Source organism: Ranitomeya imitator, chromosome 6 (genome assembly GCF_032444005.1).
Source record: "Ranitomeya imitator isolate aRanImi1 chromosome 6, aRanImi1.pri, whole genome shotgun sequence".
Lineage (NCBI taxonomy): Eukaryota > Metazoa > Chordata > Amphibia > Anura > Dendrobatidae > Ranitomeya > Ranitomeya imitator.
This window is the reverse complement of record NC_091287.1, coordinates 146,826,709-146,854,400: the sequence shown is the minus strand read 5'-3', so window position 1 is coordinate 146,854,400 and position 27,692 is coordinate 146,826,709. Positions and strand designations below refer to the sequence as shown.

The following is a 27,692-nucleotide window of genomic DNA, read 5'->3' as shown; positions in this document are numbered from 1 at the left end:
CGCCCCCGGTGAGTATATTTAAACTTATTTTTCTTATCTTTCAGCTCGGATCGGGGGTTTATCATTATAGAATGCTGTAGATAAGCCCTGAAAGGCAGTGGCCGTATCTTATATCGGCTAAACCTGGTGATAGGTTCGCTTTAAGGAAATAACCTGGTTTCTGCCCATCTCTAAGGGATTTTAAATGATTTGTGAGGTGTAAGATGTGTGGATGCATTACCTTAGCTTTTGTTTTTTTTTATTCAGAAATAAAGTTTATTAGGAAATTACATGATGAAGAAGGATGAAATACGCTTACACTACAACACATACAGTGGCATGTAAAAGTTTGGGCACCCCTGGTCAGATTAACTGTTGTGAAAACTTAAACAAGTTGAAGATGAAATGATGTCTAAAAGGCTAAGGCCATGTTCACACGATCCTTTTTTTCATGCGGAATTGCCGCGATTTTCCCGCTGCGGGTCCGCAGCTGTTTTCCATGCAGGGTACATTACATTGTACCCTATGGAAAACAGGAACTGCTGTGCCGACAATGCGGAAAATTAAAAAAAAAAACCGCGCTGAATAGCTGCGGGAAAAAAGAAGTACCATGTCACTTCTTTTTTCGGAGCCGCAGCGGTTCTGCACCCATTGACCTCCATTGTGAGGTCAAACCCGCAGTAAAACCCGCAGATGAAACAAATATCTGCGGGTTTTACTGCGGTTTGTGGTGCAGAACCGCTGCAGCAGGAAGTGCGGGGAAGCGGGCGGAAGTGCGTGGGCGGAGTGTGGCCGCCCCCCCGTGCTCCAATCCCACCGCCCCGTGCTCCGATGCCCCCCCTAGTGCTCCGATGCCCCCCCCGTGCCCTAATCTCCCCCCCTTATACTTACCCGGCGTCCCGGTGTCCGTCCGGCTGTCTTCTCCCTGGGCGCCGCCATCTTGCAAAATGGCGGGCGCATGCGCAGTGCGCCCGCCGAATCTGCCGGCCGGCAGATTCGTTCCAAAGTGCATTTTGATCACTGAGATATAACCTATCTCAGTGATCAAAATAAAAAAAAATAGTAAATGACACCCCCCCTTCCCCCTTTGTCACCCCCATAGGTAGGGACAATTAAAAAAAATTAAGAATTTTTTTTTTTTTTTTTCCACTAAGGTTAGAATAGGGGTAGGGTTAGGGGTACGGTTAGGGGTAGGGTTAGGGTATTTTCAGCCATTTTAACTGCATAGAAAACTGCATAAAAAAAGGATCAAAAAACGCATCAAAAAAGGACAAAAAAAGGACCTGCGTTTTCTGCCAAGAGCTGCAGTTTTTTTTAAAAAACAGTCCTGAAAAAAAAAAGGATGGAAATCAGGAACGTGTGAACATACCCTTAAAGTTGAATATGACACATTTCCTTTCTATTTTAGGCCAAAAAAAATTGTAATTTTTCAAATTGTAAAAATTACAAAAAGGAATATGGGTCAATGCAAAAGGTTTGGCACCCTGCATGGTTAGTACCTAGACAGGAACACATGGGCTACTTGCACAGTGAACAAGTTTGTATGATCATGTTCACACACCACCAAGAAACCTGAAGACACAAAAGAGAATAGTAAAACCAAAAACACTCAGTTTGAAAAAATGTTGCAGTAATCCGCAAGTGCTAGTAAAAGATGTAAAAAACAGGGTATTTGGTTGATACGTTTTTTGCAAAAAATGTATACTAAGCTGCTCTACCAATCTTCACGGTATACCCTTATCAGAGCAGTCCTAACTAATGTATGCAATCCCTATCTGATGTATTTAAAAACCTGATCATCTGTATATAACCTGTGTGAACAGGGTTCAGAGAGGAAAAATCCATGTGTGCATACAGGGTAGAACAGCTTTTGTGCAGATAGCCCAAGAGGAGTGTGGAACTCCCCAGTCTTGTAGACACAAGAGAACAATTATGGAAACAGGAACACATGGGCTACTTGCACAGTGAACAAGTCTGTATGATCATGTTCACACACCACCAAGAAACCTGAAGACACAAAAGAGAATAGTAAAACCAAAAACACTCAGTTTGAAAAAATGTTGCAGTAATCCGCAAGTGCTAGTAAAAGATGTAAAAAACAGGGTATTTGGTTGATACGTTTTTTGCAAAAAATGTATACTAAGCTGCTCTACCAATCTTCACGGTATACCTGAAGATAGAAAAATAAGCCTACCTTGCCTCAGAGAAATTCCCCAAAGGAAAAGGCAGCCCCCCACATATAATGACTGTGAGTAAGATGAAAATACAAACACAGAGATGAAATAGATTTAGCAAAGTGAGGCCCGACTTACTGAATAGATAGGAAAGATAGCTTTGCGGTCAACACAAAAACCTACAAACAACCACACAGAGGGGCAAAAAGACCCTCCGCACCGACTAACGGTACGGAGGTGCTCCCTCTGCGTCTCAGAGCTTCCAGCAAGCAAGAAAAACCAATATAGCAAGCTGGACAGAAAATATAGCAAACAAAAGAACACAAGCAGAACTTAGCTTATGCTGAGCAGACAGGCCACAGGAACGATCCAGGAGGAAGCAAGACCAATACTAGAACATTGACTGGAGGCCAGGATCAAAGCACTAGGTGGAGTTAAATAGAGCAGCACCTAACGACTTAACCTCATCACCTGAGGAAGGAAACTCAGAAGCCGCAGTACCACTCACATCCACCAACGGAAGCCCAAAGACAGAATCAGCCGAAGTACCACTTGTGACCACAGGAGGGAGCTTGACCACAGAATTCACAACAGGGTATACCTTGACGTTTGGTGGAGCAGCTTAGTATACATTTTTTGCAAAAAACTTATCAACCAAATACCCTGTTTTTTACATCTTTTACTAGCACTTGCGGATTACTGCAACATTTTTTCAAACTGAGTGTTTTTGGTTTTACTATTCTCTTTTGTGTCTTCAGGTTTCTTGGTGGTGTGTGAACATGATCATACAGACTTGTTCACTGTGCAAGTAGCCCATGTGTTCCTGTTTCCATAATTGTTCTCTTGTGTCTACAAGACTGGGGAGTTCCACACTCCTCTTGGGCTATCTGCACAAAAGCTGTTCTACCCTGTATGCACACATGGATTTTTCCTCTCTGAACCCTGTTCACACAGGTTATATACAGATGATCAGGTTTTTAAATACATCAGATAGGGATTGCATACATTAGTTAGGACTGCTCTGATAAGGGTATACCGTGAAGATTGGTAGAGCAGCTTAGTATACATTTTTTGCAAAAAACGTATCAACCAAATACCCTGTTTTTTACATCTTTTACTAGCACTTGCGGATTACTGCAACATTTTTTCAAACTGAGTGTTTTTGGTTTTACTATTCTCTTTTGTGTCTTCATGGTTAGTACCTAGTAGCACCCCCTTTTGAAAGTATTGCAGCTTGCAAATGTTTTTTTTTTTTTTTAGCCAGCCAAGAGTTTATCAATTCTTGTTTGAGGGATTTTCATTCATTATTCCTTGGAACATTCTTCCAGTTGTGTGAGATTCCTGGGTCGTCTTGCATGCACTGCTATTTTGAGGTCTATCAACAGATTTTCAATAGTGTTTAGATCAGGGGACTGTGAGGGCCATTGTAAAATTTTCAGCTTGCACCTTTTTAGGTAGTCTATTGTGGATTTTGACATGTGCTTACGGTCATTATCCATATGTTGAGGCCTTCCTATTTTCAACTTCAACTTTTTTTTTACAGCTGCTGTTACATTTACCGTACATCAAGAATTTGTTGAAGCTTCAGTGAATCCATTGTTCCCTTTACCCGTGAAATGTTCCCCGTGTCTTTGGTTGCAACACAACCCCAGTGCATGATTGCTCCACCCCCATGCTTAATGGTTGGCGAGATGTTCTTTTTCTGAAATTCTGTGCCCTTTTTTCTCACACATACCTTATGATCATTGTGTTCAAATGCTCTATTTTAACCTCATCGGTCCACAGGACATGTTTCCAAAATGCATCAGCTTTTGTTTAGATGTTTTCCATACTGATGACTACCGTGAAGGCCATATTTGTGCAGGTGTCTCTGACCAGTAGAACAATGTACCACAACTCCAGAGTCTGCTAAATCTTTCTGAGGGTCTTTTGCAGTCAAGCGGGGGTTCTGATTTGCCTCTCTAGCACTCATGCGAGCAGCCATCACAGACATTTTTCTTGGTATTACAGACTTTATCTTGACCTCCACTGTTCCTGTTAGCTGCCATTTCTTAATTACATTTTAAACTGAGGGAAGGGCAACTTGACAATTCTTTGCTATCTTCTTACAGCCTTCCCCTGCTTTGTGGGCCTCTACTCTTTTCATTTTCATAGTGCTAGGCAGCTGCTTAGAAGAACCCATGGCTGCTATTTTTTGGCACAAGGTTAGAGGAGGTTGGATTTTTATAAAGCTGGGAAGTTTGCATCACATGGCGTTTCCTAACTATGATGGCGAACAAGCTATATCCCTAACAGGCTAATTGAGGTCTAAAACCTTGATCAAAGTTATGTGAGCAAACAAATTTCCAAGGGTGCTCAAACTTTTGCATTGGCCCATTTTTATTTTTGTAATTTTTCAAATGTAAAAGATGACAATATTTTTTTCCACCTAACATACAAAGGATGTTTGTCTACTTTAATTTGAGAAAAAACCAAAATAGCAATAACCAAGGTCTATTATTAAGAAAGAAAACCAAAAAACTGACACAAGACCTAAAACAATGAATTTTTTATATAATAATTAAAAAGTAAAAAATATATCATAAAGACCAGTAGGAAGGATCCTACGGAAAAAACAGGGTCTCTGGTATCAATGAAAAAATGCCAGAATAATGCAATGCAAATATACAGGAAAAGACTAGGGAAGATAGACGTGCCTGTCCCTCAAAAATTCCCTTCCTGACAGCGGAGGTTGGCACCCTGGGATACGATGTGGCGCCCCCGCTCAACGTCGACTGACCCTGCAATCCCTAAAAGGGGATCCCTCAAAAAAAGCCACCACCAACAATAACACCACAAAAAAAGAAAAACACAACAAGTGAAAAAGTGAAAAATAAAATACCTGTGCTGCTATAGGCTGACTGAAAGAGCGCTGATAGCTCAATAAGGTTGATATATATAGACTCTGGCATATAATGTGAGCTAAAGATGTACACTGAGAGGAGAGGAAAAAAAACAAAAAAAAATACAGTGCTATGTAAAGATATTTGAACACTGTAGAACCTCTCAAAAACATGTAATGGTGATACTACAGCAGTAGCAGTAATATAAGGGTATCCATAACCGGTCCTTCCACAGTTTCAGGATATACCGACAAAAGGTCACTGCTATAGAGTAAAACAGTATCGCTCAAGTACAGGACACCAAATACAGAGGGTCAGAAAAAGGCAGCCTCTAAAATTGTTGGTATTCTTGCCGTGCCCATAGAGTTCTTATAAAGCCAAATCAATAATGTAGTGGCTCTTATTCACTCAGTTTAAACATAACGTTCTTCTAGAGCATAACAAATAGTGCAATAGCTCTTTATTAGCTCAATATGGACACAGTAGGTGCTTAGATGAAAGTGGAAGTAAGTAAATTATAAATAAATATTTAACCTAGTGGCATCACCGCCAGAAACAAACAAAAAGGATACATAAGGAGATGTTATTAGCTTACTCCCAATGGGGTGACAATACTCAATAATATCACCAGCAGACCTATGAGTGTCGAGAGGTAGAGATATTCTCGTATCTCGTTTTAGAGAGCACACCTTGTCAGCCTCAAATCAATTGTGCTGTATGTTCAGATGTATATCGGTATTCAGGAGTTACGGATACAGTTTAAGCATATCTTATAGTACGATCACTCTTACCCGACTTAATTGAGTGGTGTCAGGTACTTATATGGATGTATATGTAAATATCACAGATACAGATTTAATGAACTGCTGGCATTACCGCCAAACAAGATATAGATATAAAGAAGTTGGTACAATTACCATACTTTTCAAAGCTCATATAGAACGTCCCTCTTCCAGAGTTAGGCAAAGCCCTGAGATACAATATACAGGTTTATTAATAGCCACATATGAGCGTCATTATAGAGGGAGACGTCCTTGCCAGAGTGCAGGATAGGGCATAAAGACCAGAAATAAACACGCACAGAGGAATATTTACTGTGTCAAAGAAGAGCGCCCTAAACAGATAGAGCTATACATATACCCCAACAAACATGATCGCCACAAGCCCCACAGTAAGATACACAGTGGTCAGGCGCTGTTGGGGCACTGTTAAAACATTGTGTCTAGTAGCCCATATCCTGTGCAAGTAACAAAAAAGAAGGGGAGTACACACTCCATCAGCCTCGCAGCACAAAGGTATAAATGAACAAACACTTATCTCGTGGAGACAGATGTCTCATCCCTACGCGTTTCGCCCCATAAGGCTGTCCAAAGGGGCTCATCAGGGGACTGCCATCAATGGGCACGGAGGCAGCAGACAATGTGAGCGCCGCACGCGGTCCGGATAAGGCCTTATCCGGACCGCGTGCGGCGCTCACATTGTTTTAACAGTGCCCCAACAGCGCCTGACCACTGTGTATCTTACTGTGGGGCTTGTGGCGATCATGTTTGTTGGGGGTATATGTATAGCTCTATCTGTTTAGGGCGCTCTTCTTTGACACAGTAAATATTCCTCTGTGCGTGTTTATTTCTGGTCTTTATGCCCTATCCTGCACTCTGGCAAGGACGTCTCCCTCTATAATGACGCTCATAGGGAGAAGGACTTGGGGATCCTAGTTAATGATAAACTTACCTGGAGCAGCCAGTGCCAGGCAGCAGCTGCCAAGGCAAACAGGATCATGGGGTGCATTAAAAGAGGTCTGGATACACATGATGAGAGCATTATACTGCCTCTGTACAAATCCCTAGTTAGACCGCACATGGAGTACTGTGTCCAGTTTTGGGCACCGGTGCTCAGGAAGGATATAATGGAACTAGAGAGAGTACAAAGGAGGGCAACAAAATTAATAAAGGGAATGGGAGAACTACAATACCCAGATAAATTAGCGAAATTAGGATTATTTATTCTAGAAAAAAGACGACTGAGGGGCGATCTAATAACCATGTATAAGTATATAAGGGGACAATACAAATATCTCGCTGAGGATCTGTTTATACCAAGGAAGGTGACGGGCACAAGGGGGCATTCTTTGCGTCTGGAGGAGAGAAGGTTTTTCCACCAACATAGAAGAGGATTCTTTACTGTTAGGGCAGTGAGAATCTGGAATTGCTTGCCTGAGGAGGTGGTGATGGTGAACTCAGTCAAGGGGTTCAAGAGAGGCCTGGATGTCTTCCTGGAGCAGAACAATATTGTATCATACAATTAGGTTCTGTAGAAGGACGTAGATCTGGGGATTTATTATGATGGAATATAGGCTGAACTGGATGGACAAATGTCTTTTTTCGGCCTTACTAACTATGTTACTATGTTATATGTGGCTTAATAAACCTGTATATTGTATCTAAGGGATTTGCCTAACTCTGGAAGAGGGATGTTCTATATGAGCTTTGAAAAGTATGGTAATTGTACCAACTTCTTTATATCTATATCTTGTTTGGCGGTAATGCCAGCAGTTCATTAAATCTGTATCTGTGATATTTACATATACATCCATATAAGTACCTGACACCACTCAATTAAGTCGGGTAAGAGTGATCGTACTATAAGATATGCTTAAACTGTATCCGTAACTCCTGAATACCGATATACATCTGAACATACAGCACAATTGATTTGAGGCTGACAAGGTGTGCTCTCTAAAACGAGATACGAGAATATCTCTACCTCTCGACACTCATAGGTCTGCTGGTGATATTATTGAGTATTGTCACCCCATTGGGAGTAAGCTAATAACATCTCCTTATGTATCCTTTTTGTTTGTTTCTGGCGGTGATGCCACTAGGTTAAATATTTATTTATAATTTACTTACTTCCACTTTCATCTAAGCACCTACTGTGTCCATATTGAGCTAATAAAGAGCTATTGCACTATTTGTTATGCTCTAGAAGAACGTTATGTTTAAACTGAGTGAATAAGAGCCACTACATTATTGATTTGGCTTTATAAGAACTCTATGGGCACGGCAAGAATACCAACAATTTTAGAGGCTGCCTTTTTCTGACCCTCTGTATTTGGTGTCCTGTACTTGAGCGATACTGTTTTACTCTATAGCAGTGACCTTTTGTCGGTATATCCTGAAACTGTGGAAGGACCGGTTATGGATACCCTTATATTACTGCTACTGCTGTAGTATCACCATTACATGTTTTTGAGAGGTTCTACAGTGTTCAAATATCTTTACATAGCACTGTATTTTTTTTTGTTTTTTTTCCTCTCCTCTCAGTGTACATCTTTAGCTCACATTATATGCCAGAGTCTATATATATCAACCTTATTGAGCTATCAGCGCTCTTTCAGTCAGCCTATAGCAGCACAGGTATTTTATTTTTCACTTTTTCACTTGTTGTGTTTTTCTTTTTTTGTGGTGTTATTGTTGGTGGTGGCTTTTTTTGAGGGATCCCCTTTTAGGGATTGCAGGGTCAGTCGACGTTGAGCGGGGGCGCCACATCGTATCCCAGGGTGCCAACCTCCGCTGTCAGGAAGGGAATTTTTGAGGGACAGGCACGTCTATCTTCCCTAGTCTTTTCCTGAACATGGGTCACAAGGGCCCGAAAAAACAACCTTAAAATCCATGTGATACAAAATATGAAAAATCTTTATTAATGATAAAACATCATAGTGGGACAATCATGGAACAGGTAAGACAAAGGTGCAACCCGGTGTACGGGAACGCTGCACCGACTAAGATGTTACACAGGCGTATGAAACCGGGACGGAGTCATAAAAATATCCAAACAGCTGACAATATTATAAATCTGAGCCTAATGTCATATGGCAATACATATAGGCGCCATCTATACACAGGGACACAGATCCACAGTATAAATAGAGTATAGCTATCAGAGCCCTGTGTATAATAAACAAGTGGCGCTAGAACATAAGAGAAGACATAGGCACCAGATAATATGTTACCTCTAAGTAGAGCGCAGTGTACAGACTCCTCCCGGGGTCAAACGCCTACCCCAACGCGCGTTTCGGCCAAACTCCTTCTTCAGGGGGCATGGTATATTTTGCTAGCGACTAGTCCGTTTATTTAGTCCTTTCTTTTTGGTCAGCAACAGATAATCTTGATTATGCTGTATTTTGTTGTGCTTCTGTGTAATTCTAGTCTTTTCCTGTATATTTGCATTGCATTATTCTGGCATTTTTTCATTGATACCAGAGACCCTGTTTTTTCCGTAGGATCCTTCCTACTGGTCTTTATGATATATTTTTTACTTTTTAATTATTATATTAAAAATTCATTGTTTTAGGTCTTGTGTCAGTTTTTTGGTTTTCTACTTTAATTTGAGACCTTTTATTTATTATTTATTTATTATGCCCTGCTTATATAGGATGATCTTATTTACAGTCCTTTACATACATTATCATCACTGTCCCCAGTAGGGCTCACAATCCAAATTCCCTATCAGTATGTCGTTCGAGTGTGGGAGGAAACTGGAGAAACCCGGAGGAAACCCACGCAAACACGGGGAGAACATACAAACTCCTTGCAGATGTTGTCCTTGGTGGGATTTGAACCCAAGACTCCAGCGCTGCAAGGCTTTTAGAGATCATTTCATGTTCAACTTGATGAACTGTTCGCAATAACAGTACGGTAATTTTGACCAGGGGTGCCCAAACTTTTACATGGCACTCTGAAGGAGACATCATATACAGTGAATCTCTAGGATAGATCAGCATACAAAGAAGATAATAATATTAAAAACTAGTTGGCCCGTGCAAAATTTTCGCACATTGGTTGTCGAGGACGCAGGCAATTTCAGGAAAATCAAGCTTGGCAAATATAAATGTATTTAATGAGACGATGAACACAGAGAGGTACTGTATGTGTGTCACTGACATATATCGAGGGAGATATATATATATATATATATATATATATATATATATATATATCTCTATCTATCTACTAAATAATTATCTAAGGGTCACTTCCGTCTTTCTGTTTGTCTGTCTGTCCGTCTGTAACGGAAATCCCAAGTCGCTGATTGGTCGCGGCAAAACGGCCACGACCAATCAGCAACGGGCACAGTCTGGCGGCAAAATGGCCGCTCCCTACTCCCCTGCCGTCAGTGCCCGCTCCATACTCCCCTCCAGTCAGCGTTCACACAGGGTTAATGGCAGCGTTAACGGGCCGTGGTGTAACGCACTCCGTTAACGCTGCTATTAACCCTGTGTGACCAACTTTTTACTATTGATGCTGCCTATGCAGCATCAATAGTAAAAAGATCTAATGTTAAAAATAATAAAAAAAATAAAAAATCATTATATTCTCACCTTCCGTCGCCTTTCCCGCTCCTCGCGACTCTCCGGTGACCGGTCCATGCATTGCGGTCTCACGAGATGATGACGTAGCGGTCTCACGAGACTGCTACGTCATCATCTCGCGAGACCGCAATGCACTCTTGGGACCAGAACGTCGCGAGGAGCATCGGTAAATGCCTGGGCTGGGACCGACTGAGGGTGAGTATACAATTATTTTTTATTTTAATTCTTTTTTTAACAGGGATATGGTGCCACATTGCTATATACTATGTGGGCTGTGTTAGATACTGCGTAGGCTGTGTTATATACTACATCTCTGTGCTGTATTCTATGTGGGCTGTGCTATGTACTACGTGGCTGTGCTATATATTATGTGGCTGTGGTATATATTACGTGGCTGGGCAATATACTACATTGCTGTGCTCTATACTACGTTGCCTGGGTTATATACTGCATGGGCAGTGTTATATACTACGTCTCTGTGCTATATACGACGTGACTGTGCTATATATTACGTGGCTGGGCAATATACTACGTGGCTGGGCAATAATCTACGTGCCTGCTATATACTACGTGGCTGGGCAATATACTACGTGGCTAGGCAATATACTACGTGGCTGGGCAATATACTACGTGGCTGGGCAATATACTACGTGGCTCTGTGCTATATACTACGTGGCTCTGTGCTATATACTACGTGGCTCTGTGCTATATACTACGTGGCTGGGCAATATACTACATGGCTGGGCAATATACTACGTGGCTGGGCAATATACTACGTGGCTGGGCAATAATCTACGTGCCTGCTATATACTACGTGGCTGGGCAATATACTACGTGGCTCTGTGCTATATACTACGTGGCTCTGTGCTATATACTACGTGGCTCTGTGCTATATACTACGTGGCTGGGCAATATACTACATGGCTGGGCAATATACTACGTGGCTGGGCAATATACTACGTGGCTGGGCAATATACTACGTGGCTCTGTGCTATATACTACGTGGCTCTGTGCTATATACTACGTGGCTGGGCAATATACTACATGGCTGGGCAATATACTACGTGGCTGGGCAATATACTACGTGGCTGGGCAATATACTACGTGGCTGGGCAATAATCTACGTGCCTGCTATATACTACGTGGCTGGGCAATATACTACGTGGCTAGGCAATATACTACGTGGCTGGGCAATATACTACGTGGCTGGGCAATATACTACGTGGCTCTGTGCTATATACTACGTGGCTCTGTGCTATATACTACGTGGCTCTGTGCTATATACTACGTGGCTGGGCAATATACTACATGGCTGGGCAATATACTACGTGGCTGGGCAATATACTACGTGGCTGGGCAATATACTACATGTCTGTTATTTACTACGTGGGCTGTGCTATATACTACGTGGCTGGGCAATATACTACATGGCTGTGTTATATACTACGTGGTTGTGCTATATACTACGTGGGCTGTGCTATATACTATGTGGGCTGTGTTATACGCTACTTGGCTGTGCTATATTTCTCTGCTGTATCTGTGCATCATGAATCGTGGTATGTGTTAAAGAGGAGGGTCCACTGAGACTCTTTCACCTGGGGCCCTCAAAAACCTGGGCTGTGCTATATACTACGTGGCTGGGCAATATATTACGTGGCTGTGTTATATTCTACGTGGCTGTGCTATATACTACGTGGCTGTACTATACGCTATATGTGTTAAAGAGGAGGGCCCACTGAGACTCTTTAGCCCGGGGAACTCAAAAACCTGGAGCCGGCCCTGGCTTCACTGATTCGTCACGCCCGGCCGCGAACAATCAGCGACAGGCGCAGTCCGCCCGCGAATTGGCGCCAAATTTGAACCACGCTTCGCTAATTGGTCGCGGCCGGCCGGCTGAATCCTGTGAATAAATTGCATTATCCTGAAAACTTCATAAAGGAACTACATATATATTCTAGGATACCCGATGTGTTAGAATCGGGTCACCATCTAGTGTGTGTGTGTATATGTATATATGTATATATGTATATATGTATATATATATATATATATATATATATATACATATACATATACATATACAGGGTGGAGCGCGGTAATTTGCTTTTTTGCACTGCATGCTGTGGCGGCACTGTCGGTCGAAGAGAGGGGAGAGTGGGTGTGGCTTACAGTGGCTGATGGGAGATTTGTATTCCTCTGCCTTTCAGTTGCCATCATGCAGTGGACACGTGAGGAGAGGTCATTTTGTGTTGAAGCGTATTTTTCAAATGCCCACTCGATCATTGCAGTGCAGCGTGCTTTTCGTTTACAATTCGCTGTTCCTCCACGCGGACGTGTTCCTGGACGGCAATCAATTGTAAATTGGGTGAATGCATTCAGAACAGCAGGGAATGTGTCATGTGTACGAAGAGGACCTGAGAGAAGGATTACAACACCACAAAACATCGAGAGAGTTAGAGCAGCAGTACTGCAATCTCCGAAACGCTCTGCTCGGAAGCAATCATTTGCTCTTGGCATTTCAAGACGTTGCATCATTGGTCCTTACTTTTTTCAGGATAATGGTCGTGCCATAGCTGTGAACTCCGAACGGTATTTGTCTATGATACAGGATTATTTTCAGCCGGCTCTTGAGGCAATGGAACTAGAGGATACATGGTTCCAACAGGATGGTGCCACTGCACACACAGCGAGGGTTACCATGAATTGTTTGAGGCAAATGTTTCCTGGACGGCTTATCTCTTTGAGGGGAGATGTGAACTGGCCAGCACGCTCACCAGATTTAGCCCCATGCGATTTTTTTCCTTTGGGGTTACCTGAAGTCTAAGGTGTATATCAACCGTCCCAACACCTTGGAAGACCTAAGGAACAATATTGAAGCTGAAATTGGCAGAATACCAGTGGACATGCTTGTTAGAGTTCATGAAAACTTCAGAAAACGTATGCAGCAGTGTGTATAGCGAAGGTCGACATTTGCCAGATACACTATTTAAAACCATGTAATTTAAAAATTCCATTACTGTTCAGTATAATTAAAATATAAAATACATTTTTCTAATGATCATAATTTTTTAATTTCATTCCCAAATCAGCAAATTACCGCGCTCCACCCTGTATGTGTATATATATATATATATATATATATATATATATATATATATATATATATATATATATATATATAATGTGTTTTCATGAATATTTGAGCCCATGGATCCATTATATGTCCATTTTGGAAGCCGGCGAGATAATCTTGCTTACATGCGAGAAAATGCAGATGGATAACATACGGATCACTGTTCAGGGAACATTTCTGCAATTCTCGTCCGTGTAAAACGGACTGATTTTTTCATACGTTGTGTGTGACTCCAGCCTAAAGGAGATCCCCCAACATTAAACATAATGGTATTTTACTTACTGATCAGAAGGGGTCTGATTGTCAGGACCTTGCAAAAGAACAGGGGCAGCAGCATTTTTTCCCCCTCCACAGCAGCACTGCCATCTATCTGCAGTGTAGGGAAGTGCAACACAGCCCCATGTATGTGAATGGAGCAGCTCCCTGTACAGCAGTGCCACTTTGACAGTAAAAATGATGGAGTATTGACCCCACTGAGGTTATTTACACCATTGTATAATAATTGGGAATATCCCTCTAAAAAAAAAAAAAGTAATATCTGCAGATTATTTTACCTTTTTTTTTTTTTTCTCCCTACGGTTGGATTTTTTTTCCAATTTTTGCAAGGTTGTTTCCACCAATCTCTCCCATCGGGAAACAATGTACAATCTGAGTTATGTCAACGCTGCAGTTTTTTTTTAACTTGGAACCAGAGGTGACTCCAGGTCACCAATAAACTGCAACCTTAGAAGGAAGATAGACTTTTCAATGACCGTCCAATAATACGGAAAATCTGATGGTTCAGAACCTGTCCGGTCCCTTTTAGGTTGCATTCATTTATATCTTCAGTTTTAAAGCTGAAGTCTTAAACAGGTAAAGTTTTACTTTTATTCTACTTCCACATATGTAGCAAATATTTTATATGTACCTACCTGAAATCTGCTGGGCAAAGAGTTCGGCAAGCTGAAAAGCCCCCCCAAGGCAAATGTTAGGGTTTGTTTCAGCCTTGTGGTATTGTGCTTTGGGGTAGTGTGGTGCCACCTGCAGGTCATTTTTCCTTACTGCAGTTTTATGAAAATGAATGTTTAAAATGTATTTTATGATAACATCGTGGATGTGTGGTTTGTTTGGCTATTTTCTTGCTGAAGGGGGAAAGTTTACCTTTCAAATGGTGTATCATTTGTGTGGGTGCAGTATGAACGGAGATACAAAGGAATCACCGAAAAACAGTGTTTTGAAATAATGTAGAAGGATAATAATAATAATCTCTTTATTTATATAGCACTAACATATTCCACAGTACTTTACATACATTATCATTGCTGTCCCCGATGGAGCTCACAATCTAAATTCCCTATCAGTATGTCTTTGGAAGGTAGGAGGAAACTGGAGTGACCGGAGGAAACCCACGCAAACACGGGGAGAACATACAAACTCCTGGCAGATGTTGTCCTTGGTGGGATTTGAACCCAAGACTCCAGCACTGCAATACTGCAATGCTAACCACTGAGCCACCGTACTGTTAACGTATCATATGCAGTGCACAGAAGTTTTGTACAATGAGGTCGTAAATTAAACAGATCTAAGTGCAAACAAATCCAATAATAGCACAAGAGGAAAAAATCAGCTGCTTCTACTGTGATCCTGTCGAGTGTCCGAGGCCCCCAAGAAATGGATTTGAGATGATAAAGGGCCAATCTGAAGGAAATGTAGTCTAGGCAGTCGGGGGGTACTCGATTTATCTACCCCAGATTTTATGATAGCTGGCCTGGGAAAATAAAATCTTTTTTTTAAAAGCAAGGGAAAGATTCTCTGCCGATTTTATACAAGGACTCAATTAGAAACAGCCTATCTGATCTCGTTCAGTACTGTTCAAGGCAGTTTCTGACCTTTTTGGTCTTTTTCATCATAAAAATAAAAGAATGTTATTTTATTGTTAGAAAAAAACATATTTTTTTAAGGTCAAATACTTTAAGGGGGGATCTGTCAGGTTCAAAGTGGCCAGCTTTCGCTCTTACTTGACTACCATTGCGCCCCTGAGTATTCAGCTTTTTTCTGTTCTAATCTGCCATATGGTGTCAGAGATATGGTTCTATTTTTTAGTGATAATTTTTATGGTCTGTACAAGGGGTCATGGCTCATTGGATTTCCTGGGGGGGGGGTGTCTTTTGGCTCCTTTGCATAATTACCCTGTGAACCAGGCCCCTTTGTGAAGACCATAAACATTAGCATAAAGAGACCCAGATCTCTGGAACCATATGGCAGGTAAAAAAATAATAAAAGGTGAATATTCATGAGAACGGTGTGAATAAAACAAGAGCAAATAATGGCCACTTTTACGTGATAGGTGATTTCTGTTTAAGGGGAAATTAGAGAAAATGTGCATTAGTGCTCAGTGTGACCATATCATTGCTGCAATGTTATAAAAGCCCACCATGCTCCATCCCTTCATGCTGCATACAGTACATGGCTTACTGTAGACTTACAGGATGTAATTATTTAATATGGATCTCAAAAAGTTAAAAAGGATTTTCTCTCCCCTTAATAAAGTGTTTTTGACCATCACTTTTCCTCTGTTTAGGCGCGCATCTAGATGAACAGAAGTTTGGGTTCCCCTCCTTCAGTGGCATTGCCAGGATAACATGGCTGGTTGATCTTTTTGGACCTTTATCTGTTACATCAGCCAAGAAAGAAGAGAATAAAGAGGAAAACTACTCCAAGCTGACTGCAAATTTCACTACTGCAGATAATCGGTGAGTGTCCAGTCATTGTATGACTTGTTTCACTTATTGCCTAGTGCCAGTCCTTCATCCCTATGCTGGAATGGGCGCCTCTTTGTGTGCCACTAATTGGAACAGTGCGTGCGTCTTCTTGACTCCATAGCATAGTGGAAGTTACACATATTTTGGGGCAATGAATAGTGTGGGTCATTTCTGCTGTTTTTTAGGCTGTTGTAGCCAATCATACCAGAACGGAGATGGGGGCACTGCATACCAGGATAGGGATGAGGGGGTCATGCCTACCAGGATAGGAATGAGGGGGCCATGCCTAGCAGAATGGGGATGAGGAGGCCATGCCTACCAGGATGGGGATGAGGGGGCCATGCCTACCAGGATGGGGATGAGGGGGCCATGCCTACCAGGATGGGGATGAGGGGGCCATGCCTACCAGGATGGGGATGAGGGGGCCATGCCTACCAGGATGGGGATGAGGGGGCCATGCCTACCAGGATGGGGATGAGGGGGCCATGCATACCAAGATAGGGGATGAGGGGGCCATGCATACCAGGATGGGGATGAGGGGGCCATGCCTGCCAGGATGGGGATGAGGGGGCCATGCCTGCCAGGATGGGGATGAGGGGGCCATGCCTACCAGGATGGGGATGAGGGGGCCATGCATACCAAGATAGGGGATGAGGGGGCCATGCATACCAGGATGGGGATGAGGGGGCCATGCCTGCCAGGATGGGGATGAGGGGGCCATGCCTGCCAGGATGGGGATGAGGGGGCCATGCCTACCAGGATGGGGATGAGGGGGCCATGCCTACCAGGATGGGGATGAGGGGGCCATGCCTACCAGGATAGGGGATGAGGGGGCCATGCCTGCCAGGATGGGGATGAGGGGGCCATGCCTGCCAGGATGGGGATGAAGGGGCCATGCCTGCCAGGATGGGGATGAGGGGGCGATGCCTACCAGGATGGGGATGAGGGGGCCATGCCTACCAGGATGGGGATGAGGGGGCCATGCCTACCAGGATGGGGATGAGGAGGCCATGCATTCCAGGATAGAGATGAGGAGGCCATGCATACCACGATAGGGATGAGGTGGCCATATTTTCCAGGATAGGGATGAGGAGGCCATGCATACCAGGATGGGGATGAGGAGGCCGTGCATACCAGGATGGGGATGAGGAGGCCGTGCATACCAGGATAGGGATGAGGGGGCCAAGCATACCAGGAAAGGGATGAGGGGACCATATATTCCAGAATAGGGATGAGGAGGCCATGCATATCAGGATAGGGATGAGGGGGACCATGCTTTCCAGGATAGCAGGATCGGGATGAGGGGGCCATGCGTACTAGGATAGGGATGAGGGGGTCGTGCATACTAAGATAGGGAAGAGGAGGCCATGCATACCAGGAAAGGGATGAGGGGACCATATATTCCAGGATAGGGATGAGGAGGCCATGCATATCAGGATAAGGATGAGGGGGACCATGCTTACCAGGATAGCAGGATCGGGATGAGGGGGCCATTTGTACTAGGGGGTCGTGCATACCAGGATAGGGGGGGAGGAGGGGGTCATGTATACCAGGATAGGGGATGAGTGGGCCATGCATACCAGGATAAGGGATATTAGTATAGAATTGACCACATTTTTTGCTTCAATCTTTTTTTTCTAATTTCCCCCTCTTAAAACCAAGGTGCATCTTATAGTCCGAAAAATATAAAAAAAATATGGGATGAAAGGGTAGATTGTTTTTTGTGCCACTTAACAGATAGAAAATCCAAAAATAGGTAATTCAATGAAAGAGTGGCTTTATTCAACGCGTTTTGGAGCAACAAGGCTCCTTCATCAGGATACCACACGGAACTAGGTACATTCCGTGTGGCATCCTGATGAAGGAGCCTTGTTGTTTCGAAGTGCGTTGAATAAAGCCACTCTTTCATTGAATTACCTATTTTTTGGATTTTCTATCTGTTAAGCAGCGCAGAGAAGAATCTACCCTTTCATCCCATTTTTTTCACTTTGGTTGGTCACGAGGAGACTGGTAGATCTGCAGCAGCTTACATTACTATGAGCCTGTGTAAGGGCTCGATCTAGTGAGTAAATTTGAATAGAATTTATCTCCTTATACCCAGACTAGATGGTGGCCCGATTCTAACGTATCGGGTATTCTAGAATATGTAGGTAGTATACAGCACAGGCTACGTACTATATTGCACAGTGATGTAGTATATAACACAACCGACGTAGTATCTAACATAGCTACGTAGTTTATAACAGAGCTATGTAGTATGTAACACAGCGTACGTAGTATATAGCAGAGCTACGTAGTATATAACACAGCCACGTAGTATATAACAGAGCCACATAGTGTATTGCACAGGTACAGTGGGGCAAAAAAGTATTTAGTCAGTCAGCAATAGTGCAAGTTCCACCACTTAAAAAGATGAGAGGCGTCTGTAATTTACATCATAGGTAGACCTCAACTATGGGAGACAAACTGAGAAAAAAAAATCCAGAAAATCACATTGTCTGTTTTTTTATCATTTTTTTTGCATATTATGGTGGAAAATAAGTATTTGGTCAGAAACAAACAATCAAGATTTCTGGCTCTCACAGACCTGTAACTTCTTCTTTAAGAGTCTCCTCTTTCCTCCACTCATTACCTGTAGTAATGGCACCTGTTTAAACTTGTTATCAGTATTAAAAGACACCTGTGCACACCCTCAAACAGTCTGACTTCAAACTCCACTATGGTGAAGACCAAAAAACTGTCAAAGGACACCAGAAACAAAATTGTAGCCCTGCACCAGGCTGGGAAGACTGAATCTGCAATAGCCAACCAGCTTGGAGTGAAGAAATCAACAGTGGGAGCAATAATTAGAAAATGGAAGACATACAAGACCACTGATAATCTCCCTCGATCTGTGGCTCCACGCAAAATCCCACCCCGTGGGGTCAGAATGATCACAAGAACGGTGAGCAAAAATCCCAGAACCACGCGGGGGGACCTAGTGAATGAACTGCAGAGAGCTGGGACCAATGTAACAAGGCCTACCATAAGTAACACACTACGCCACCATGGACTCAGATCCTGCAGTGCCAGACGTGTCCCACTGCTTAAGCCAGTACATGTCCGGGCCCGTCTGAAGTTTGCTAGAGAGCATTTGGATGATCCAGAGGAGTTTTGGGAGAATGTCCTATGGTCTGATGAAACCAAACTGGAACTGTTTGGTAGAAACACAACTTGTCGTGTTTGGAGGAAAAAGAATACTGAGTTGCATCCATCAAACACCATACCTACTGTAAAGCATGGTGGTGGAAACATCATGCTTTGGGGCTGTTTCTCTGCAAAGGGGCCAGGACGACTGATCCGGGTACATGAAAGAATGAATGGGGCCATGTATCGTGAGATTTTGAGTGCAAACCTCCTTCCATCAGCAAAGGCATTGAAGATGAAACGTGGCTGGGTCTTTCAACATGACAATGATCCAAAGCACACCGCCAGGGCAACGAAGGAGTGGCTTCGTAAGAAGCATTTCAAGGTCCCTGAGTGGCCTAGCCAGTCTCCAGATCTCAACCCTATAGAAAACCTTTGGAGGGAGTTGAAAGTCCGTGTTGCCAAGCGAAAAGCCAAAAACATCACTGCTCTAGAGGAGATCTGCATGGAGGAATGGGCCAACATACCAACAACAGTGTGTGGCAACCTTGTGAAGACTTACAGAAAACGTTTGACCTCTGTCATTGCCAACAAAGGATATATTACAAAGTATTGAGATGAAATTTTGTTTCTGACCAAATACTTATTTTCCACCATAACATGCAAATAAAATGTTAAAAAAACAGACAATGTGATTTTCTGGATTTTTTTTTCTCAGTTTGTCTCCCATAGTTGAGGTCTACCTATGATGTAAATTACATACGCCTCTCATCTTTTTAAGTGGTGGAACTTGCACTATTGCTGACTGACTAAATACTTTTTTGCCCCACTGTATGTAGTATATTGGTAAGCCACGTAGTATATAACATAGCCACGTAGTATATAACATAGCCACGTAGTATATTGTAGAGCCACGTAGTATATTGCACAGGCACATAGTATATAGCAGAGCCACGTAGTATATAACATAGCCACGTAGTATATTGTAGAGGCACGTAGTATATTGCATAGCTACGTAGTATATTACACAGCCACGTAGTATATAACAGAGCCACGTAGTATATTGCACAGTTGACTTAGTATATAACAGAACCAACACAGCCACATAGTATATTGCACAGCTACGTAGTATATAACACAGCACGTAGTATATTGCACAGTCACGTTGTATATTGCACAGCTATATAGAATATAGCAGAGATGTAGTATATAACACAGCCCACGCAGTATGTAACACAGCCCACGTAGTATATAGCAATGTGGGCACTATATGCGTGGTTAAAAAAAAACTTAAAATAAAAAAAAAAACATATACTCACCTTCCGAAGGGCCCTTGAAGTCCTGGCGCCTGTGTGCGGTCACGCGGCAGCTTCCGGTTCCAGCGTTGGTATGAGCGCAGGACCTGTGATGACGTCGCGGTCACATGACCATGACGTCATGGCAGGTCCTTCTCGCATAGCATCCTTGGCACCGGAACGTCGGAGGGTGAGAATAACCTTTTATTATTATTATTTGTAACATTAGCTCTTTTTACTATTGATGCTGCATACGCAGCATCAATAGTGAAAAGTTGGTCACACAGGGTTAATAGCTGTGTTAATGAAGTGCGTTACACCGCGGTCCATTAACCCTGTTGTGTGATCGCTCAGCGCTGACTGCAGGGCAGTAAAGCAGCGGCCATTTCACTGCCAGACTATGGCCGTCGCTGATTGGTCGTGGCAATGGTCATGGGCGTTTTGCCACGACCAATCAGCGACTTGCATTTCCATGACAGACAGAGGCCGCGACAAATGAATATCCGTGACAGACAGAAAGACAGACAGACAGACGGAAGTGACCCTTAGACAATTATATAGTAGATAAGACCCTATTGCGCTTTTATTTTCTTCCAGTTTTTTACTAGTCCGAAAAATATGGTACGCTGGCACTGATAACAGCTGATTGAGTGCCGGACCCCGGCCGATGACACACAGATGCCCTATACTTAGGATAGGGCATCAATGTAAAATTTCATGTTGGTGAATGGTATCTGATTTGCAGGCCAGATATTATAAGGCAGGAGGAGCTGATCAAATTGGTATATACTTTTGTGAGATTTTTTTTTTTCATTCATTGAAGTCCCTGTTGTTTGTATGCAGAAGAGTGCAGTGGGTGGTCCTACCTACAGTACAAGTTATGCTGAATCTTTTAAAACAAACCTATATACAGTTAGGGCCAGAAATATTTGGACAGTGACACAATTTTCGCGAGTTGGGCTCTGCATGCCACCACATTGGATTTGAAATGAAACCTCTACAACAGAATTCAAGTGCAGATTGTAACGTTTAATTTGAAGGGTTGAACAAAAATATCTGATAGAAAATGTAGGAATTGTACACATTTCTTTACAAACACTCCACATTTTAGGAGGTCAAAAGTAATTGGACAAATAAACATAACCCAAACAAAATTTTTTTATTTTCAATATTTTGTTGCAAATCCTTTGGAGGCAATCACTGCCTTAAGTCTGGAACCCATGGACATCACCAAACGCTGGGTTTCCTCCTTCTTAATGCTTTGCCAGACCTTTACAGCCGCAGCCTTCAGGTCTTGCTTGTTTTTGGGTCTTTCCGTCTTAAGTCTGGATTTGAGCAAGTGAAATGCATGCTCAATTGGGTTTAGATCTGGAGATTGACTTGGCCATTGCAGAATGTTCCACTTTTTGGCACTCATGAACTCCTGGGTAGCTTTGGCTGTATGCTTGGGGTCATTGTCCATCTGTACTATGAAGCGCCGTCCAATCAACTTTGCAGCATTTGGCTGAATCTGGGCTGAAAGTATATCCCGGTACACTTCAGAATTCATCCGGCTACTCTTGTCTGCTCTTATGTCATCAATAAACACAAGTGACCCAGTGCCATTGAAAGCCATGCATGCCCATGCCATCACGTTGCCTCCACCATGTTTTACAGAGGATGTGGTGTGCCTTGGATCATGTGCCGTTCCCTTTCTTCTCCAAACTTTTTTCTTCCCATCATTCTGGTACAGGTTGATCTTTGTCTCATCTGTCCATAGAATACTTTTCCAGAACTGAGCTGGCTTCTTGAGGTGTTTTTCTGCAAATTTAACTCTGGCCTGTCTATTTTTGTTATTGATGAATGGTTTGCATCTAGATGTGAACCCTTTGTATTTACTGTCATGGAGTCTTCTCTTTACTGTTGACTTAGAGACAGATACACCTACTTCACTGAGAGTGTTCTGGACTTCAGTTGATGTTGTGAACGGGTTCTTCTTCACCAAATTAAGTATGCGGCGATCATCCACCACTGTTGTCATCCGTGGACGCCCAGGCCTTTTTGAGTTCCCAGGCTCACCAGTCAATTCCTTTTTTCTCAGAATGTACCCAACTGTTGATTTTGCTACTCCAAGCATGTCTGCTATCTCTCTGATGGATTTTTTCTTTTTTTTCAGCCTCAGGATGTTCTGCTTCACCTCAATTGAGAGTTCCTTTGACCGCATGTTGTCTGCTCACAGCAACAGCTTCCAAATGCAAAACCACACACCTGGAATCCACCCCTGACCTTTTAACTACTTCATTGATTACAGGTTAACGAGGGAGACGCCTTCAGAGTTAATTGCAGCCCTTAGAGTCCATTGTCCAATTACTTTTGGTCCCTTGAAAAAGAGGACGCTATGCATTACAGAGCTATGATTCCTAAACCCTTTCTCCGATTTGGATGTGGAAACTATCATATTGCAGCTGGGAGTGTGCACTTTCAGCCCATATTATATATATAATTGTATTTCTGAACATGTTTTTGTAAACAGCTAAAATAACAAAACTTGTGTCACTGTCCAAATATTTCTGGCCCTAACTGTACATTATTACTCCGCTCAGCTACTTCTTCTCTAAACTGTGCTGTCCACAGACCAGCCTGCATGTATCAAGTGACAGGTTCTCTTTAATAAATAGGGAGGCCCGATCTATAAAAATATGTAGATATTCAATAAACTTATTGCAGGGGAAAGGAGTCTGTGTGTGTATGTATATATGCATATATAAAGTCTTTTGCGTTAATAAAATGCTCTGTTGGTTTCTGCAGACCACTCACATGGATTGAAGAAAGGGCTCCAGGCTTGAAGCGTGAGAAAAAAGTCAAATTTTCATTTAAGTCTGGTATGATGGACACCTTGCCTCCAGCCCCTCGTGCTGCTGTCGGGCCGTTTATGCAGGATCAGAACCTGTTTGCAAAAAAACTTCTGGGCCAAGTATCCCAGGAGGAGCTCACGGTGGAGAAGACGCGCATCCTACATTGCATTGATTTGGCCGAAAAGATAAAGCAATATTGTCAGGACTGACCTCCAGCAGCAAATCCCAGTAAGGCTGCCGTCACACTCTCAGTATTTGGTCAGTATTTTACATCAGTATTTGTAAGCCAAAACCAGGAGTGGGTGATAAATGCAGAAGTGGTGCATATGTTTCTATTATACTTTTCCACTGATTGTTCCACTCCTGGTTTTGGCTTATAAATACTGATGTAAAATACTGACCAAATACTGCTAGTGTGACGGCAGCCTAACTCGTGTTTGTTTTTCGCTCCCCTCTTTCCCAGAGCCATAACTCTTTTATTTTTCCGCCAATATGGCCATGGGAGGGCTTCTTTTCTGGGGGACAAGTTGTACTTTTGAACGACACCATTGATTTTACCATATCATGTACTCGAAAATGGGAAAAAAAAATTCCAAGTGCGGTGAAATTGCAAAAAAATGAAAAACAGTGCAATTCCACATCTGTTTTTGGGAATTTTTTTTTACCATGTTCACCAAATGCTAAAACTGACCTATTATGATTCTCCATGTCATTACGAGTTCAGAGAGTCCAAACATGTATAGGTTTTTTATTTAAATGGTGAAAAAAATTTCCAAAGTTTGTTTTAAAAAAAAAAAAAACACTTAATCATATTCCGAGATCTGTAGGGTCTCCATTTTTTGTGATCTTGGGTCGGGTGAGGGCTTATTTTTTGTGTGCCAAGCTGACGTTTTTAATGATACCATTTTGGTGTGGATACGATGTTTTGTTCGCCCGTTATTGCATTTTAATTCAATCTTGCAGCGACCAAAAAACGTAATTCTGGCGTTTTAACTTTTTTTTCGCTATGCTGTTTACTGAACTGATTATTTTTATAGCTTGATAAATCGGGTGATTCTGAACGCGGTGATGCCAAATATGTGTATTTTATTTATTTTTTTACAATTTTATTTTGAATGGGGGTGAGTTGAACTTTTATATATTTTTATTATATTTTTAAAAACATTTTTTTTAACTTTTCACTTGCTTCAATAGTCTCTATGGGAGACCAGAAGCTACAATAACCTGATTGCCTCTGCTCTACGTAGGCGATGATCAAATCACCTGTGTGTAGCAACAAAAAGTTTGAAAAATTTGCTCAAAAATTTCAGGTGTATATGAAATTACTCCAGAGAGGGACTGAAGTACGTTTGGTCAAAAAAATGTGACTTTTTCAATGAGTTAGCCTTAAACATTTGAAAAACGAGAATCGTGCCTATAATGTCCACCAGTAAAAGAACCCAAAACAGACCCGTATGAAATGAACCAGATAAAAAAAACAGGTGGAGAGGACAAAAAGGCTCATATTCAATAATAAATCGAGACCATAATGTTTACCTTGTCAAGCATCTTGCTTGCTTTCACAGTAAGTATATAGTAAAGCCTTATATCGTGTTTGCAGATCGTAAACCCAAGATTACAACCCAAGTACTCATGTTCTATGAGGCGTCATGTTTATGGAGATGTTCTTCCTAAAGCCACCATACATCTGTAGTCCTTTGTCATATAGCATAAATTGTTCTGACTGATTATTACAGATCCTACCATAAAAGAAACCTCATTTGCTTTAGTATGAAATCAAGCCCACAGTAGAAGCCTCAAGGAGCTCCCATGGCCCCTTATGGTTCCTTTCAAAACGGCACTGTACTGTGGCTTTGTGCACGAGCCCTAAAGTCAGATTAACCCTTGCATAATGCGAGAATGACAGCTAACCATCCCAACTCTAAGGGCTCCTTTTCATTTGCGAGAAATACGTGCGTGTCTCGCATGTTAAAACCAAGCTCTGGCGCCGGCACTTAGGAGCGGAGCGTGCGGCTGCATAGCAATACATGGAGCCGCACGCTCCGCTCTGGAGTGCCGGCACCAGAACTTGGTTTTAACATGCGAGACTCGCACGTATTTCTCGCAAGTGAAAAGGAGCCTTAAGGCTGATCTATTATCCCAATCTCAACAAAATTTCAGAAAATTGATTGTAGTTTGTGTCCATAGAACCCTAGATTGGGATTTGTAGCCAAAATATTTCAAAAGTTGTATGTAAAAACAAAAAATTATAGCGAATGTTTGAAGAAAACCCATAAAAAAAAGCTCTAATCCTTTATGCTTAAAAGAGATGAGTTTGCCATACGTTTTACCTATGGTTGATTTTTTGAGGAAGAATTAGGCTACGTTCACACTAGCGTTGTGCGCCGCTGCGTCGGCGACGCAACGCAGAACGCACGCAAAAACGCGGCAAAACGCATGCAAAAACGCTGCGTTTTGCGACGCATGCGTCGTTTTTTGCCGAAAATCGGACACAAGAAAAATGCAACTTGTTGCGTTTTCTTGGTCCGACGCTTGCGGCAAAAAAGACGCATGTGTCGCACAACGCAACAAACAAAAACGCATGCGTCCCCCATGATAAATATAGGGGCGCATGACGCGTGCATCGCCGCTGCGTCGCCCGACGCTAACCCGACGCACACTAGCATAACGCTAGTGTGAACGTAGCCTTACAGTGAAGGAAATATGTTGGACCTTCCACCGTAATGGATGGTTTTACAGCTACAGAACGCATCGCTGTTCATATAATTTTACTCTTACTATTCTTTATAGTCAAAAACGGAAAACAAATGTAATTGACACAAAAAATGACCCAGGCAACATTATTATGAGACCTAAAATGGGGAGATTTTTCAGATTTGTTTTCTTGCTGGCTTGAAATCCATAGTACAATTGTGTTTCTGAGTGTATTATTGGGATGGATGAATTTCTTTAGGATACTGCAGGGAATCCTTCCTAATTCTGAATAGTTTGACTGAAAAACGCAAAATAATCATACATTTATTTACTCTTTTAACAAGGTGAATTTTTTTTTTTAAATTTTGCTGGCAACTAGTGATTATTTTATCGAACTAATGCCACAACTGAGAACAAGTTTTTATGTTCTCTCATGGTGGTGCAGTGCAATATAATTTCAGATCTACATGGCAAAGGTTGAACGTCTCTTAACCCAAGATTTTCATTACCTCTGCTATTTCTAAAGTGCTTTGTATTGCTGTTTAGTCTTTGTAGCCCACAAAGTAAAAGCTGTGACTTTCCGCACACTTCGCCACTCAGCTCGCACAAAATTAGGCTTTGGCACTTGAAGCTCGGCTTTCTCCGATTTTCTGTCAGCAGTGAAGTGGCCTGGGGTTTTGTACATAGTCGAGAGATCTGCCGCAATACATGTTTTGTGCTCTGTTTGATGGCATCTTGTAGACTAGTTCTAGCTGGTGAAGTATAATTTAATTTTTCAGTTGTATTAAAGGATTCATAGAGCGCTGGGAGGAAATGATTCAGCGATATGTAAGTAATGGCCTAATGGAGCACGCCGACCCAGCATGCTCGGTAGGGTGTTTAAGGCTCATTGAACTTCTGTAGATTAATAAAATAAGAGAATTAGAAATAACTGAGGTAGAAAACTCTTGATGGATATAGTCTGAGGTGGTAATTTATAATACATAAGCCAATTAACCTCTTTGTGCCTAAAAGTCCATGTGGGAAAATTCATCTTTTCAAAACAATGCATTTTACGGGTGATTACGTTTGGCAGAGATTTAACCAAATAAATGTTTGCAAAAAAAGTGCTTAGTCTGTATCATCTTTGTATTACCCGAGAAGTTCCTAATTTTTTTTTATTCAAATAAAATGGAATGGTTCGCTATGGGAAAAAAGGACAAATTACACAAAAGGAGATTAAGAACAATTTGTGTTGTGTCATACAAACCAACTTAAGTTTTTTATTGTACAAAGTATTTGGAAAACAAATTTAGAAAAAAAAAATTATAAGATGACTGTGTAATGTCTCAGGACGAGTTCCTAATTTTTTGTTCTTCCATTGGCTTGCAGAAGTATTCACTCTCGTTGGCAATTCACAACCTGGAATTTGATTTTTTTTTTTTTTGTTTTTTTTGTTTTCTTATTTTTGTGAAACAAAAAAC

General features: G+C 42.0%; 1 protein-coding gene across 5 annotated transcripts in view; it reads left to right on the top strand.

The window, feature by feature from the left end:
- Positions 1 to 27,358, top strand: part of BLVRA (biliverdin reductase A) — a 68,617-nt gene extending 41,259 nt beyond the window's left edge. For 4 of the 5 annotated variants that reach the window (XM_069730178.1, XM_069730177.1, XM_069730176.1 and 1 more), the window contains 2 exons: positions 16,100 to 16,271; positions 23,489 to 27,358. In XM_069730178.1, coding sequence (XP_069586279.1) covers positions 16,100 to 16,271; positions 23,489 to 23,744 — 428 coding nt within the window. In that variant the 3' untranslated portion in view covers positions 23,745 to 27,358. Of the gene's footprint in view, positions 1 to 16,099; positions 16,272 to 22,856; positions 23,406 to 23,488 lie in introns of those variants that run through there. The other variant, XM_069730181.1, reaches the window with a different exon arrangement.
- Positions 27,359 to 27,692: the final 334 nt, after the last annotated feature.